General features: G+C 41.5%; 2 protein-coding genes across 2 annotated transcripts; one reads left to right on the top strand and one right to left on the bottom strand.

The window, feature by feature from the left end:
- Nucleotides 1–108: 108 nt before the first annotated feature.
- On the top strand, nucleotides 109–7,558 carry lsm12b (LSM12 homolog b). Its single transcript, XM_086139446.1, has 5 exons — nucleotides 109–267; nucleotides 2,495–2,628; nucleotides 3,508–3,617; nucleotides 5,249–5,375; nucleotides 6,887–7,558. The coding sequence occupies exons 1-5, from the start codon at nucleotides 141–143 to the stop codon at nucleotides 6,977–6,979; spliced, it is 591 nt and encodes a 196-aa protein (XP_085995572.1). The 5' UTR covers nucleotides 109–140; the 3' UTR covers nucleotides 6,980–7,558.
- A 3,023-nt stretch (nucleotides 7,559–10,581) lies between these two features.
- Nucleotides 10,582–15,301, bottom strand: tmem101 (transmembrane protein 101). Its single transcript, XM_086140078.1, has 4 exons — nucleotides 15,003–15,301; nucleotides 13,287–13,467; nucleotides 12,908–13,054; nucleotides 10,582–11,687 (listed from the first exon to the last, which is right to left on the bottom strand). The coding sequence occupies exons 1-4, from the start codon at nucleotides 15,131–15,133 to the stop codon at nucleotides 11,379–11,381; spliced, it is 768 nt and encodes a 255-aa protein (XP_085996204.1). The 5' UTR covers nucleotides 15,134–15,301; the 3' UTR covers nucleotides 10,582–11,378.
- Nucleotides 15,302–16,072: the final 771 nt, after the last annotated feature.

The following is a 16,072-nucleotide window of genomic DNA, read 5'->3' as shown; positions in this document are numbered from 1 at the left end:
TTTCTTAAATGACAGATGTTTCACGGCAACTGGAATGAATGACCATACTACGACGTACGTCGACACGCCCAGGCGCCGTCTTGTCTACGTCATCACGTCGCTTTACGTAAGGCAGGCGCTCCGGTTTCCTGGCGGAGAAGATGGCGGCTCCTGGACCGGGGGAGTATTTCAGCGTCGGGAGCCATGTCTCTTGCCTCACCTGCTTGGGCCAACGTCTGCAAGGAGAAGTGGTCGCGTTTGACTACCAGTCCAAAATGTTAACTCTGAGTATCCTTCGTTTGTTTTGAGCTGCGGATGGCTAGCTGGCCTGCCTGGCTGCAAGGGCCTGTCGGGTCGCCGAAAATATGTCAAATAGTGGTCCGCGCAGGCGTAATTGGTGGTAGCTGGCTTGCATACCTTTGTCCTTTTTAAATATTTGAATTTGCGATTCAGTCGCCTGCCTATCAGCTATCTGGTTTCCACCGCGTACGAGACGCCGGTAATCTTAAGGGCCATATCGTAGGAAGTGCATGTGTTTTGAATCCACTCATTGTGTTGCCAGACCTCAACATGGATCACTATCTGGCAACGTTAGGCATCATGGCTGTGTGCTCTCCACAGGCACAAACCGTTGCTAGTTAGCAAGCTAGCTGACATGAAGCCCAAGTCGCTCAGGTCGTGTGTATATTCATGTAAATGTATATCAACTTTACGGCGCCTCCATAAGCACGGGGATATTTCCACGAGCGGGTGGATGAATGGACACTGAGTAACCTGTCCACGCCACAATGAAGCCGCTGTTCCTGCTAGCTCGGCTAACATGCTAAGTTTCGTACAAGCCCACATTGCTGCTACTACTAGCTTAATTAACCGCATTAGCATGTTGGGGTTCATCAGCCGTGTGACAGTGGCGGGGGATCCACGTCGTTTGCGTTTCATTTTGAACATCGTGTGCCAAGTGATGCCAAAAATTAAAAAAAAAAAACGTTAACGTGCTGTTGAACCGAATGCAATACCAGTTTTTTTTGGGTGTGTATGCTAAACCATCGCGATGGTTTTGACTGGGTTGTCCGATCACCTTCGCCGACCTGCCCGGAGAACAACGTGGCGCCGACGGATGGCACCGGATGAATGGGAGGCCAGTCCATCGCTTGACCTTTTTAGGGTTAAATTAACTGGGCAACTTAGTTTGTTCTGGGTGTGTCATGATAAAAAGGGAAAAAATCCTCCATATTCAATGAGTGTGACATAATGTGACAGTTCAAAACGAAACTAACCTCAGAGGTCGACTCCAAATTGGGAGATTCTGTTTGATGCCTATTTTCAGCTCACACTTTGTAGTCTGGCACCTATTGTGGTTGAGCGACTCATATTTGGCTGTTTTTATTCATTTTTATTCTTTGTCAGTAGCTTCGTGCATAAAGAAACAAATAGGTTTCAAGTTAAAGAAAGGTTGTTAGATATACCGAACAGAAACGAGCCTTTGATTTGGTTTCACACAAGGCCCGCAGTCTGACACAATCCCGGCGTATTGAATATGAAGGCTGTCTCAGCGTCACCCACATTCTGCTTCGATACCGACCTCTGTTTCCGGGTCAGTGTTTGATGCCGTTTCCATTTAGTGGAAAAAAAGAGACGCCTCCCCATACGCTGCATCATCTGACAATCAAGCCCGGGGTCACTGAACACACCCTCTGCTTACCCGTAGGCTCCACGTTTGGATGAAAGCGTCAGTTTTTGTATAAAAAGCTTTAAAAAATTGTATTGAAGTAGCTGTTAAATGAAGATTTAAGTCATCTTAAGTGTTTTTCATTAGCTACTTTTCGGGTTGTGAGGCGGTGCAGCTGATGCATGGACGGAGAGGGAGTTGGGACACATTACAAGCTAGTTGGTTCACAAGTGGCGTGTTAAAAGATGACAAACTGAAACCGTAAAAGCATAATTAAACATTGTCACGAGATTACTCTGACTGGCCTGTCTATTGAGCCTCGCCGGTGTCATTTGAGGACACGTAGGGTTGGTACCTCACAGCACCTCGAGGCTCGGCCACACCCACTGTTGCACAGCCAAAGTTGCTCATTGCCAAAAAAAAAAAAAAAAAAAGCTTGAGAATAACTGATTATCCCTCAAAGAGACACGGGGATCTTATCCATTCACTGGAGATTGATGTGCACTCTCGGAGTGGCTGGATTATTGTCTCCAAAGACTGCATTTACTGGACGTTTTCAGCATGAAAAGCCTTTCAAAATGACAGTAACTAGGGTTTGCTTGCTGGACAGCGATTGTGTGATTTTTGTGCTTTTCCTGCAATTAAACTCATCTCAGAGCAAGGACTGACCTCAGATCGCCGCAGGTGGCTGCGCTGCCTCTGGGACTCAGCGTGTTGTAACAGGCACGGCCTCCTGCTGCTTCTCTGCAAAAAAAAAAAAAAACCTGTCAGCGTCTCGTATCATCCGCGGACCGAATGTGAATAGTCATTTTGTTTATGCGCCTTGACCCGAGTTCCCCCTTGCAGAATGTGCTTCCTCCAGTGGCAAGCCAAATCTCAACGACGTCATCCTGATCAACTTAGCCTATGTTTCCGAAGTGGACATTATAAATGACCGCACCGAGACTCCACCCCCACTAGCATCACTGAATGTTAGCAAGGTAAGTCCACCAGCTGTGTGTGTGTGTGTGTTTGTACTGATGTTTTGTCCCTGCCGTGTTTTTGTCTGCTGGATTACTTAGCCGTGCAAGTTTCTCAGCCACACTGTAAGACTGCAAAGAGCACAAAATCCCGCTTGACCGAGTCCCCTAGGTAGTTAGTTTGCTTAAAAAATTATTCAAATATCTCATTTTCATGTATTCATCAGGTGAACTGGGAGGTAAGAGCTGACATGATTCTTCTTTAGCGTCACCACAATACTTTAGTTCTCAACTGTCCAGAGTGATAATCTGTTTTATGGCATCGTGTGATCCAGCAGGTGAACAAGAGGTTGTAAGTAAACTGCCTCCATTCTGACTTTCCTGAGCGTCACTGGAGCGCACAGGTCATCCTTGAGGAGAGCAAAGGTTTCTGGCACATGCTTGACCTCAGCAGATGGAAATTGAATTATGCATACCTTAAAATTGTCTTTTTGACCCAGCTCAGGGTTTGTTTTTTTTTTTTTTGTTTTTTTTATTTGTTTTTCCGTAAGCTGAACCCCGCGTTCAGAAAAGGTGGGTCTTCTTTGAGACTCTACCGAGTGCGGCCGCTGATTTAGGAAAAAGGCAAGAGAGAGAATGAAATACACATGTTTGACATGAATGGGGAGAAATGGTGTGTCCGGGCAGTGTGGGGCCGATTTGACAATAAGAGATTTAACTCCGCTCTAGCGGAGTCTGGTGTGTGTGTGTGTGTGTTCCAAACACCGCCAGCGATAAGTCTCGATCCAACACAAAAATGGGGGATTAAGTGTCCCTGATATGTTCTTTTTAAAGGGAAAAAAAAAAATGCAAACCGGTCCAGCGCTAAAGTGTCTCTTTGTTTCTGTGAAAACTCCGCAGCTTGCCAATCGAGCACGGACAGAAAAGGAGGACAAGCTGTCCCAAGCCTATGCAATCAGTGCTGGGGTTTCTGTGGAGGGCCAGCAGCTATTCCAGACTATTCACAAAACGTAAGTCGCCGAGCCGCCGCGTGACGGTGAAGGACACCGACCACCAGCTCGAGACGGGTCGACGTGCTTTATCTGATATATTTACATTAAACCGATTGGAAATCTGTGTCTGAAATGTGTGGCGAGCTTCGCCCGCCGGTTCAAATCCTCCCGATGGGAGTCAATAAGGCTTCGGGGGGAAAAAAAAAAAAAAGAATATGAGATCATTGTGACGTCGCGGCCATGTCTGGAAGGGAGCGGAGAATTTATTCGCCCCCAAATGTTTGGCTCCTGCCAGCCTGACATGACAGCAGCGGGGAGGCGGGGCCATTTAACAGTCTGGAGCTAAAAGAGAGGGAGGGCAACAATACAAGGTCGTTTCTCTCAGAGCCTCGGAACACACACACACACACACATACTCTGCTGTAACACACAGACACACACGTCATCCTCGGAATATTGCGATGCAGCACGCGGTTAGAGGAGAGAGCACGGGCAACTTCGAAGTGAAAACGGATTGGGGAAAAAAAATGAAATTACGCTGCTGTTTTAAGTGAAAGCTGCAAACATCTGGCAGAAGAGCGGAAGCGATTCCCCGCGATATGATTGTGACGAAGCGTCCTCCGCGGGCATCTCTTCCCCTGGACGAGCCTTTTATGGCCTTTAACCGGTTTATTTTGGAGCCCTCCGTGTCCTGATTATATCAGCTTTCCTGCAGAGACGTCCGTTGGAGCTCTTAAATGGCATGCCGCTCAAAATCTGTTGAACCGAACGGATTCCAGATTAAAAGGAAGACGCCAACTTCTCGCGGTTTGTTTGGGGCGATTTCCGATCGCCCCGTTGTTAGCTTAGCACGCCAAACGGCACCCCGCTTCCGTCACCGACACGCATTCCAGCATCTCCCCGAACACGTGGAACTGGAGCGTGGTCTTGTTGGGTAATCACTTGAAAATTTGCGAGAGGACATAACCTTAGAAGCAAACACTCTGGAACGCTTTTCCTGAATTAAAAAAAAACGGGATGGCGTTCGACGGCTCGGTCGGAGTCCTCTCGCGGGGGAAAAAAAAAAAAACAGCGTCTCGCTCCGCAAAGCGGCGACGTCACGGCAACGATTCTTGTGACATACAAAATGGCAGATTTTTCACCAGGTCGAGCGGCTCTTCCTCTTACTTTAGGGATCCAAAAACAAAAGAAAAAAAAAAAAAAAGAGAACCGTTATTAACGGATCTGTTCCATGAGACGTCTCTGTTCCGTCTAAAAGAAACGTCCATTATTTTGAGCCCGGCTTAGTTTCCGAGGAGTCAACTTTGACTTTTTCGACGAGACATGAGGTCTGCAATATAGCAGCCGATGATTTAAAGCTTAGAAAATGTTAAATGTGATGCAACACTATCGCGTGTGTGTGTGTATGGCCTCTTTCCTCCTTCCAGTCAGTTATGGGAGTATAATTTCATCCGAATGTCTTCTCGGACCAGACGTTCACGTTTTTTCCCTCCGTACTGCAGTATCCACCACCGCCCCCAAGGAGGTCGAGTACTCTGCCGGTGAATTAGTTTTGAGTGACAATGATTTCCGGTCGGGGGGGGGATTTTACCGTGATAAAACCGGTGGAAGGTCCTCACGCTCCCCGCCGCGTTTGTGTGTCTCCGCAGCATCAAAGACTGTAAATGGCAGGAGAAGAACATTATTGTGATGGACGACGTCGTAATCTCACCGCCTTACCAGGTCGAGAACTGCAAAGGCAAAGAGGGAAGCGCTTTAAGTCATGTACGCAAAATAGTAAGTACGCTTTATTTGCATCGATCGAAACGGCGGACACTCTTTGACATGAAATCGTGAAGTCACCGAATGTAACAGGGGTTGTCGTTTTTCACTTTTCTCAGAGCGATGTTAGGCAGGTAAGGAAAAACTAGCAGATGGTGGTTTCTCTTGAAAAGCGCCTGCCAGGATGACACCGGGGCAAACTTCTCCCATTAGCACCGCCGTCTTTCAGTGGAGTTTCTTGTGAACGGCTCGTGGAAATTCGTCCGAATTGGAGGCAGTGCCAGGAGCTCCTCCTCCTCGCCGGCGTCGTCGCCGTCACCCCTGAACCGTGTAGAGACGGGAAAGTCGTCCAGGTTTCCGAGGTCTGCTGGTGAAAAGTTTGTCTAAATGCAGCTGCGGGCCAGAAGGCGAGCGGCCGGCAGCCGCCAGACCGACGGCAAAAGTCCATCGGAAAAAGATTCAGATAGAGGGACACTCCAAGTTTTAGGCTACGCTTAAATTTTTCCCGGCTGGTTTCGTCAGCAGGGGTCGGCCGGCTTAAATCGGGGGGCAAACGGGGAAACAGACGCTTTTCAACTCAATGACGGATGAGGATGAGGAGCGTGATTTGACACTCTGGGAAAATATCGTGCGCAGGTAGTACATCGATAGTTTTTCGGTAGCTAAACCTGTTTGCTGGCATTCTTAACAGCGGTAAATTCCATGTCCTGTGTACTGCTTCATTTTTCTGCTTGCTTGTGCATCTTTACCTCAAAATAAATGAAGTACCGCCTGTTCCACTCCATTTCTGTGGCAGCCGTAGTTTCTCGTTTACGTTCCACATCCTTCCTGTCCGGCAAAATCCATCCCCTGCGAAATGTTAGCAGTGAACCGGATTAAGATCTTTTAAAAATTGGGAAATTTGGGGGGAAATCAGCAGGAAAGTAATCGCTCCGGAGATGCCATTTGGCAAAATGTGTGTAAAAAGGGTGAAAGAACCTCAACCAAATGCTGTGTTAAGTTTTGCAAACGTACAGAATCCGATTTTGGGGAATCTTGAAATAGTTTTTCCAAATACAGACAGAGTGTGAGTGTATATTTCCATCAATCAGAGCGCGTGTTGTCAGGGTGAGTTGGTCTTGTGTAGGATGCATAGACGTGCCGCCGCCGTTAGCCTAGCACCTTACAACACATGTTGCTAACCATGTCCAGATTTGATGAAATCACATTAAAATATTTGCCATTTACTACAAAACTTCAATCGCCTGTTCTCTCCTGAGTCCAGTCCAGCGAATGTCATTTTATCCCAACAACGTTCCCTTTTCTTAATGTTTTTTTTACAAAAAGGCATCTAAATAGTGCCGCTTTCTGCTTCCTGTTTCGCGGCGCCTTTACGGAAAAAGGGTCGGACCGGGATCACGGCTTCTCCTCACTGAGTCTGTCAAGATCTTCACGCTGTTTTTTTTTTTTTCCTTCAAATTCATTTATTTTCTTTTGTGTGTGTTATTTTGTTTCCTCTCCCCTCTCCCTCAACTCACTCCCCGCAGGTTGAGAAACATTTTAGAGACGTGGAAAGTCAGAAGTCCATGCAGCGTTCACAAGCACAGCAAACACAGAAGGACTCCACTTTATCTTCTTGAGTCGGCGGCGCGGCTCCACCGGGGGAAGGCGACGCGGGCGGCTTCGTCCCCACTGCCAGACGAGGTCGGCATTCCTTGTCCTCAGTCCACGAGGAGGAGCGCTGAGGGCCCTGGATCCAGAAGATCAAAATACCATTAAAGTGAAAAAGACAAAAAAAGAGAGAGGAAAGATTAAAATCTTAAATTAGACTTTATAAAGAATAATTTAAACATGAAAAACATAAAGCAACCATAGTTTCCTTAACTAACTTGTCTCATTCTGCCCCCCCCTTCCTCCCCTCCCCTCCCACTCCTCCTCCCTCCTTTCCCCGAAGACTTTTCTTTTTCCGCCCTCCTTCCTTTGCCTTCAGTTCCATTTCAAAAAAAAAAAGAGAAAACTAGAGCAGTCAGAAAGGCTTGTTAGCTTTATTTTCTGTCATTGTTTCTTTTTTTTTTTTTTTTTTTTTTTTCTTTTGCTGTATCCATGTTCTACTGTCTGTATTTTCTGTATTTTAAAAAAAAAAAACAAAAACAAAATGTGACTTGAAATGCCACACTTTAAAGGACATTTTCTAAAATAAAAGTAACAAAAATTCTGACTGTAATATTGTAATTTTCCGCAAGTTTTTGACGTGACATTTTTTTGAATTTATTGGGTTTTTTTTTTCCCCTCCTCCGGGACTTTTGGACCCGGAAATGTTCCCCATCTTCTTCTGACCCCCTCCACGTGACCTTTTTAATTGAGTCATTTTCAAGCTACTCTTTTCATTTATGTCCCATTTTCAGCTCCTTTAATTTCACCTCATTTATTCACTTGTCGGAGAGGTTCAGTTGTTTTCCGCAGAAGGACAGGATTTTGCCAAGACGTTGTTTTTCTTCACGATGTTCCATGAATGGAGCATCGGTCAGTTATTTAGACATCTTTCCAACCGGCCGGTTTCTGTATTCATCTCTTGAGACGAAGACTTATGGTTTGTTTACATGAAAACCCAAGTGAGCCTCAGTGGTCCTATATGGTTGCCATGGCGATAGAGTTAGATGGTGAAAAATGGATGGTGGGACTCGGTCAATGGGACCTGGGTTCCTCACAGTGAATCCAAACTGTTGAAAAGCAGAGGTTTTAGTATCTCCGGGTCGGATTTATAATCTGGGCCTCGGCTGCAAAGAGGAACGTGCCTTCTGAATTTGGTCCTTTTCCAAATATACTGTGGGTTGAACCGGAAATGAAACCCTTTTGCATGCAATAGTTATCAAATTTGAATGCATTCTTCTCTCATTGGATGTCAATTAAAATGGCACTTGCAGGTTTAAGAATGTTAAAATTTCAAAAATATAGTATCTTACTAATCATTGGAAGTTTTTTTTTTATTTCAGTTTGGCTAATTATTCAATTATTTACCATGACAATACATTAAATTTTTTTTCCTTTTTTTTTTCAAAACTGCTTTTGAAAATAGTTTTTCACTTTTATCCTGAATATGGGTTAATGACATTAGCATTACATTTGAAACACAAAAAATATATATTTTTTAATTGGCAAATACTTCACTTCCTGGTAGATGAGCTCCACGTACAGTAAGAATGGGGGAAGCTACCTAAGATCATTTCTTATTTATTTAGATGGTTTTAAAATGTATTTCGGATAAATATGTTGGTTTTTTTTTTAATTTCTTGAGAAACTTTTAATTTGCAATTTCTTTAGTAGACGTTTCCTTCCGGGTGGGAACGGAGATTTTACGTTTCCCAACTGCTCTCTGAAGTGAGTCTGGGTTTTAGGGATTCCTCCAGGTTATTGATCAATCTTTGCTGGACCGTCATTGATCAGGCGTATTGATTAGCTGTTTCTCAAACTATGGACGTTTCAACCTCGGACTCGCAGAAACCGTGGACAGATTCACGGAAAGGATACACATTTGAAAATATGACAAATTAGCACATTCGATTCGTTTCTAGTGTGATCTAATTTTTTTTTAAATAAAATAATTTCAAATAAATGATAGGCGTATCTGGATAAATTATGTATCACTCATGCGGACGGCTGCGGCCAATCACAGTCGAGGACAGGCGAGAGGCGGGGTTTAACCCGGAAAGGTCACCTGTCAATCACAGGCTCATGTTCTTCAACTGTGAGAGGGTCAGAAGAATCCATAAAAAAATAGCTACATTTTTTTTTTGTCAATAGTAGAATTAAATGCAATATTATTTTTTGTATTAATAGTCGAAAGGAAAAAAAAACCTTTTTTTTAATCGAATACAGAGCATGAAAAAAAATCAATGAAATGAAAATACTGACATGAAAGATTTAATCTGAATGAATTAAAAATACAAAAGCATTAATTTATTCATTATGCTATATTTGAATAGTAAATGTTATCAAACCAATCCAATTAATTTTAACATTTTTTAAAGGAGCAAAAATACATGTAACTGGGCAAACTACATACTTTTTTAAAAAAAACAGCTGTCTGTCCAAAAATAATTTTAAAAGTATGTTGAGAACATTAAATGTAGTAAAATTGAAAAAAAAAAAATGTATATATATATATATATATATATATATATGTGTGTGTGTGTGTGTGTGTGTGTATATATATATATATATATATATATAGATCTATATATATATAAATATGTGTATATATATATTAATTTGAGAGGTTACGTTTCTGTAAATTTTTTTACAGGACTATCTCAGCAATGATCACAGTATTTATAGAACATGGTGTAAATATCATGAATTATGTTATAAACATTAAAATGTTAAAATATATATTATATAATGTTATGTTAGATAATAGATATAGACAGTATTTATTATCTAAAAAGTGTCAAAAAATAGAATTTGTCACAAAACACAAAATATTCTTTCCATCTTGTGCTGCTTATCCTGTCGTGGGGGATGCTGAAGCCTATACCAGCAATAATATCAGTTATTTTAAAATTTATTTTATCAAAACAAAAAGTAAATGCACTCTGACATTACATTCTATGTGAGAATATGAACTCTTAGAAAAAATGTAAACAAAAAAACTCCATTAAAAATGTCAATTTATTATAAAACAGAATAACTTCATTTAAATTATTTTTAAATAAAAATGATTATGTAAAAGATTAGAGCAAAAAATTGATAAACCAGGGAAAAACGTTAAAACTTTGTCTAAAAGTACTGTTCACTACAACAGATACATATTCAATTTAAAATCTATAATTGAATTTTTTTTTTACATCAAACGGAAGAGCAAAAACATTTTAAAGTGGCCAAAAAGAACAACCTAAAATGCTCAAGAAATTTAATGAATATTACATAATAATTTTTATAATAAAAAAAACATATATAAAAAACACATATATATAACATATATGTTATATATAACATATATAAAAACATATATATACGTGTGTGTGTGTATATATATATATATATATATATATATATATATATATATACTTTCCGAAACTATAGAAACTTTCCGAAACTCTCCAACACTGGCTGGTGAAGATTAGTTAATGTTTATGTTTATTTTCTTTTCCAGGATTTTTATCGTCAAATATGAACTGCTTTAACATCTACCTCAGGAATGACAGGGATAGTTGGTGAAAATGTTATGAATGAACTATAACCATTACACTAAAATGTTTTATTTATTATCTTATTTATCAAAAACAGAATTTGTTACAAAACAGTAAATATTCCATTTAAATTCAATTTTGATTGATAAATCAAAAGACATATTGAAATTGAATAATACTTAACAGCAAGTATACATTGAAGTGGCCAAACAGAAGAATGTAAATGCTCAGAAGATCTGATGAATATTACATCATTATTCTTGGATCACCATGTCACAACCTCACCAACACTGGCTGGCGAGAAAGGGACGTTAGCATTCATGTTTTATCTTACATGACTTTTATCCTCAAATGTGAACTGCCTTCGGCATCTTCCACAGCACTGACAGGGTCATTCATAGAAAATGTTATAAATATTTGATCTGGATGAAAAAACAAAAACTCATGACAGTCGAGTGAAAAAGCAACAAAAAGTTGTATTTATTACAAAATCGCCATAATGTCTCATTCCATAAGCAAAAAGCCACATAAGTTAAATTCGCCTTTTCCCTTGATTCGTGAATGTAAACTATTTATATTATAAAACATCAACCGACGGCGGAAGACCATCATTCCTGGGGCGGAGAGGTTCCCTGTAGAGGCTCCGCAGTAGCGACACTCGAGTGGTTTCTCAGAGCACAGGAGAAGAAATGTAAACGAGTTTGGAATAAATTATTACAGTCCATGACAGGAGCAAGCCGGCGTTTCTTTTCCGGCAAATAAAGCAGACTCGTGGACGAAGACAAAGGATGCCGGTTCCATCTGACCGCTTCAACGTGAAGTTCTCGGGCCCTGAGGTCGGCCCCGGAGCTCAGCCGTCGGTAGCCAGGATCAGAACGGCGCCGAAGACGCCCATGTTGTGCCCGATCAGCCTCATCTGGTTCCAGAACTCCACCTTGCGGCCGTGGTGCCAGTAGCCCAGGTTCCCGTCGATGAGGAGGATGACGAGCGGCATGGCGGTCGCCAGGATCTGCGCCGCCAGGCGGATGTAGCAGCCGGAGAGGAACGCCAGAGCCAGGACCCCGAAGAGAACCTCCACCAGCATCAGGGACACCTCGCCCCCGTAGATGTGGTTCAGGTAGGCCAGCCGGTCCTCCTGGCTGTGCTGCAAGGAATATACCTGGTGGCGGAAAGCGGTACTGCAGTTAATTCAAACCATCTTTCTCACACACACACACACACACACACACACACACACACACACACACACACACACACACACACACACACACACACACACACACACACACACACACACACACACACACCAGTGGAGGCACAGACGGGACAGTCTGGAATTACATGTAGTAACATGTAGTAACATTTTCAGTTTCCATGGCAACACAACAAACGTACAAATACTCGTTTGAATTGTTTACAGTGGAATTCCATTTAATAAGTTAGGTTTTTTTTTGTTCTTGCTTTTATCTTCTTTTAAAACATAGATATATTTTTCTTAAAAATGTTGTTTAGACTGATTTCTTTTCATTGTTTCTATGACTTGACATATTTCCCCCAAATGAACTTTTTTTTTTACAAATGTAACTGTGCTGTATAATCTCCTCCAGTTAAGATGTAAACTGCTTGTAACTCATTTTGAAATGTAGAAATAAAGTGGCATTTTTACAGATCATTTAAGAATCTAAGGTTTCAAATAAAAGCTGAGAGTTAATCTTCTTCTTCTTCTTCTTTCGGCTTTTCCCGTCAGGGGTCGCCACAGCGAGTCAACTTTCTCCATCTAACCCTATTCTCTGTATCTTCCTCTCTCACGCCAGCTACCTTCATATCCTCTCTCACTACGTCCATAAATCTTCTCTTTGGTCTTCCTCGAGACCTCTTGCCTGGCAGCTCCAATTCCAGCATCCGTCTACCAATATATTCACTATCTCTTCTCTGTACATGACCGAACCATGAGAGTTAATATGTTTGTGAATGAAATCCTGAGTGAATATTTATTTTTCAAAGAGCGTATTTAAGTTTCATAAAAATGGGAGTTCCGGTATCCGCCCCGCTTTTAAATTAAACAAGCCCTCGTTCTCTCTGTTGCCACTGCTGCCATGTTTTGGTTCCTCTTTAAGGAGATATTTAGTATTTCAGTGAGATCTAAATCTAAACGCTTAATATCTTAGCTTGAACATTTTACCTGTAAACGTTCATACTGATTAATATTTCTTTCCAGCAGGTTGGCGTCCATATCATGCTATGGTGCTGTAAAGTTTCTGGAGGACAGCTGCTCACTGGGGAAGCCGCAGAACTGTCAAACGGAAACATGGTCTCCATGGCGACCACAGGCAATTCCGCTTCCCTTTAAACAAGCTGACACACGGACGGGACTCTTACAATGCAGACGAGATAAACCCCCAGGAACACCTGGCCGGTGGACTGCAGGGACCTGCTGCGCTGCTTCTGGCGGTACACCTCCCCCGCCCCGCTGGCCAGAACCAGAAAGCCCCCGATGATGGCCAGCGCTCTGGAGTACATCCGGACCTGCATCAGGATAACAACTTTCAGCCGGTGACAGTTCAGGGTTATTAACCTAACGCTCTGAGTTTGATGATGCGCGCACATGTGCAAAGGTCTACCTGTGGACCATGAAGATTTCTGTCTTCTATTTCTAATGGGACTATTTCATTGTTTTAAAGTACCGCAAAAGTGTCTTTCACGCGACTTGGAAAGACAGCGACGCCGCGTCCTCTCAGTCGCCAGCTAGTCGTCTCACCTTCAGCCAGTCGCCGTAGTGAACCTGCTCTCCGACGTACGATACGTACGTACTGACCGCCACCTGCAGGGCGGCCGCCATGGCGAACCACCTCCTCTTGACCCCGAACGACATGAAACTGCCGCATAACACTGCGATGCCCAGGTCAATATACAGGTAGGACACAGGGATGTCTGGCTTCCTGGAAAAGATGGATCATGTGCAACAATTACTATTATTTGTAATAGTTACATAATATTACACAGGATATTCATAGACATGGTTTCTGAATGGCAACATCTTAATTTTTCCCATAATGACTGTCTTGTGCACCATGTTTAAGGCTTTTTTAAAAAAACAGGTTTTTGCTATATGTCTCGCTGTATGATTTCATACTTATTCTTGCTCTTTATTCCTATTCATGCTTCTACAATCTCACTACCACACCCGTTCACATATAAAGCCCTAACTCTGCTGTCTTTCTTATCATTGTTGGTCCCAGCCCGCACACATCCTGCCTATTTTTTGTTTATTTATTTTATTCTTGTTATTGCTATTCTCACTCTATTTATATCGTCGTTTAGTTCTGGTTGTGTATTTTTCACCCTTACTGTTCCTTTATATTATCCATTATTATTCCTGATGTTGTTGTTGCTGCTGCTGTCTATTTATTTCTTGCTATCTGCCGTCTCTCTATTTATATTTATATTCATATTTATTTTACTTTTTGACATTACAACTGTTACACTGCTGTAACAAAGGAATTTAACCTATGGGGTAATAAAGATTACCTTATCTTATCCTGAGGACACGTTCACACATACTACAAAATTTCTTTAAGTGTTTGTTTTCATTTATTTTTATCTTTTTTGCCCATAAAATAATAAAATAGAATGTGCTTATAATTACTCCACAAATGAGAAATATCAAGTTTTCATACAATTTCATCCTGATCGTACATTAAAGAAGGCAGGCATTTTTTTTCTTATTTTGTGGCATTCATTTTTTTTTCTTATTTTGTGGCATTCATTTTTTTGTTTTAGGCAATGTTAGGTTTTTGATACAAATATCTCTTGTTACAGTTTTAATTTTTTTTAGCTTCATCCTGCTAATTCCTAAAATTTTCATGTTCCACCTGCAATGTTTATCACTAGTAAAAGTTCAACATCCCAGTTGTAGTAATACGTTCATTCAAAATCATAACAAAAAACAGATCATCTGTAATTTGTTGCATTAAAGTAACTCTATGCTGAGACTGGGAGGGAAAACATTTTGTAATTACAGGATGTGTCATATGGGTGCAGCCCGACCCACCACAGACTTTAACACACACACACACACACACACACACACACACACACACACACACACACACACACACACACACACACTTGGAGTATTTAAAATACAAAGCAAAAGGACGCAGCAAAATTACAGGCCAGGTTGAATGGAATGAGTTCATATACAAAACCCAGATGGGTGACGTTTAAACTCTGCGCCAGATTAACTCTTAAAAGGAGCCCCATATTCAATTGGACATTGTTTTATCTCACGACACATTATTAGTAAAGCATTAGTAAAGTGTGTTAGTTTAAGAGGAAATTAATATATTCAGTGATTTTCTGACCTGTTGACCAACTCCTATATACATGCCCAGTGCTAACTTCGGCGTTAGCTTCTTTGCTAACCTAGCTAAAGACGGCTACGTTCACCTCGCTCCTTTTTTTCTCACTTTACCTTTTAGAGTCCGCTCTTTCGGCGAACAGCATCAACATAGTGAAGCAGTTCCAGAATCCGAACCGGGTCAGAATAAAAACGCCTGCTTGGCAGAAAAACCTTAGCATCTGCTTCCTGGTGGGAGCTGCCATGACTGCTACCTACTGATACTCAGTCATCTATCTGTCTGTCAGCCGTCGTAGGAAAGTGATGGAATGTTCACGATCGGCCCACCCTGAAGTGATAACATTGGTCGATTACGACGAATAATTTGCATTGAACACACCCCTAAAGTCGTTTTCAACATTTTAAATATCATGATTTTGTGATAATGGGATGTTTGGGAAGTATAGAATTGAATACCGATGCCCTAAGCTGTACCTATATATTTTTTCCATGTCACATCTGACTTGTGCAGTATTCAATGACAAAAACATTTACTAGCGAAGCGAGGTTTAAAGTTTCCGGTGATGATTCAGTTTATTTTTATTTATTTTTTTAAACCATCACTTTAAAAAAAATAGCGTAAAGAAAAACATAAAACGAATGGTGAAAAAAAACATTAATGCAAATATTGTACTGTATTGTATAGTTACGTTTTAACCGTCATATAAAGTATCCGGTGGTGATTCTGTTTTTTTTTAACCATCACTGAAAAAAAAATCTGCCTAATAAACATAAAACAAATGGAGAAACAAACATTAATGCAAATATTTTACTGTGTTGTTTCATCTAAATAGGATATAGTTACGCCTTGCGTAAAGGTGCGGCAAATTCGAAACACTCCGCCGCCGTCCTAGGACAAGACTAGCGTAACCGGGTGATTCAAAATAAAAGCATAGGATTTTTTTAAAACAGCCAAAGCAGTTTAGGGCAGGTGAAGAAAATAAACCTCAGGTTTTATTTTGAAAAGGCATCATGGCTCCAACGGAAAGGCTGCATCTTGTTGACTGACAAGGTGAATACAACAGCAACAGCGTCGTCTGCTGGACAAAGTGTGTTACTGCAGTGTCACATGTGAGGCTAAATTCAGAATTAGAATTGATTTTAAATTTGTCCCAGAGGAGCAATTGGGGACACATAGGGTAGCA

This window comes from Fistularia commersonii, chromosome 32 (assembly GCF_037954325.1).
Source record: "Fistularia commersonii isolate RoL2024-O1a breed Wild chromosome 32, RoL_Fcom_v1.0, whole genome shotgun sequence".
NCBI classification, from domain to species: domain Eukaryota; kingdom Metazoa; phylum Chordata; class Actinopteri; order Syngnathiformes; family Fistulariidae; genus Fistularia; species Fistularia commersonii.
This window is presented reverse-complemented; position numbering and strand designations above follow the sequence as displayed.

Coding starts and splice junctions, on each gene's coding strand:
- lsm12b (XM_086139446.1), top strand. CDS start 141: ATGGCGGCTCCTGGACCGGGGGAGTATTTCAGCGTCGGGAGCCATGTC. Junction 268..2,494: donor GTCCAAAATGTTAACTCTGA/GTATCCTTCGTT, acceptor TCCCCCTTGCAG/AATGTGCTTCCTCCAGTGGC. Junction 3,618..5,248: donor TTCCAGACTATTCACAAAAC/GTAAGTCGCCGA, acceptor GTGTCTCCGCAG/CATCAAAGACTGTAAATGGC.
- tmem101 (XM_086140078.1), bottom strand. CDS start 15,133: ATGGCAGCTCCCACCAGGAAGCAGATGCTAAGGTTTTTCTGCCAAGCA. Junction 13,055..13,286: donor ACTACGGCGACTGGCTGAAG/GTGAGACGACTA, acceptor ATCCTGATGCAG/GTCCGGATGTACTCCAGAGC. Junction 11,688..12,907: donor GGGTTTATCTCGTCTGCATT/GTAAGAGTCCCG, acceptor TTCCGCCACCAG/GTATATTCCTTGCAGCACAG.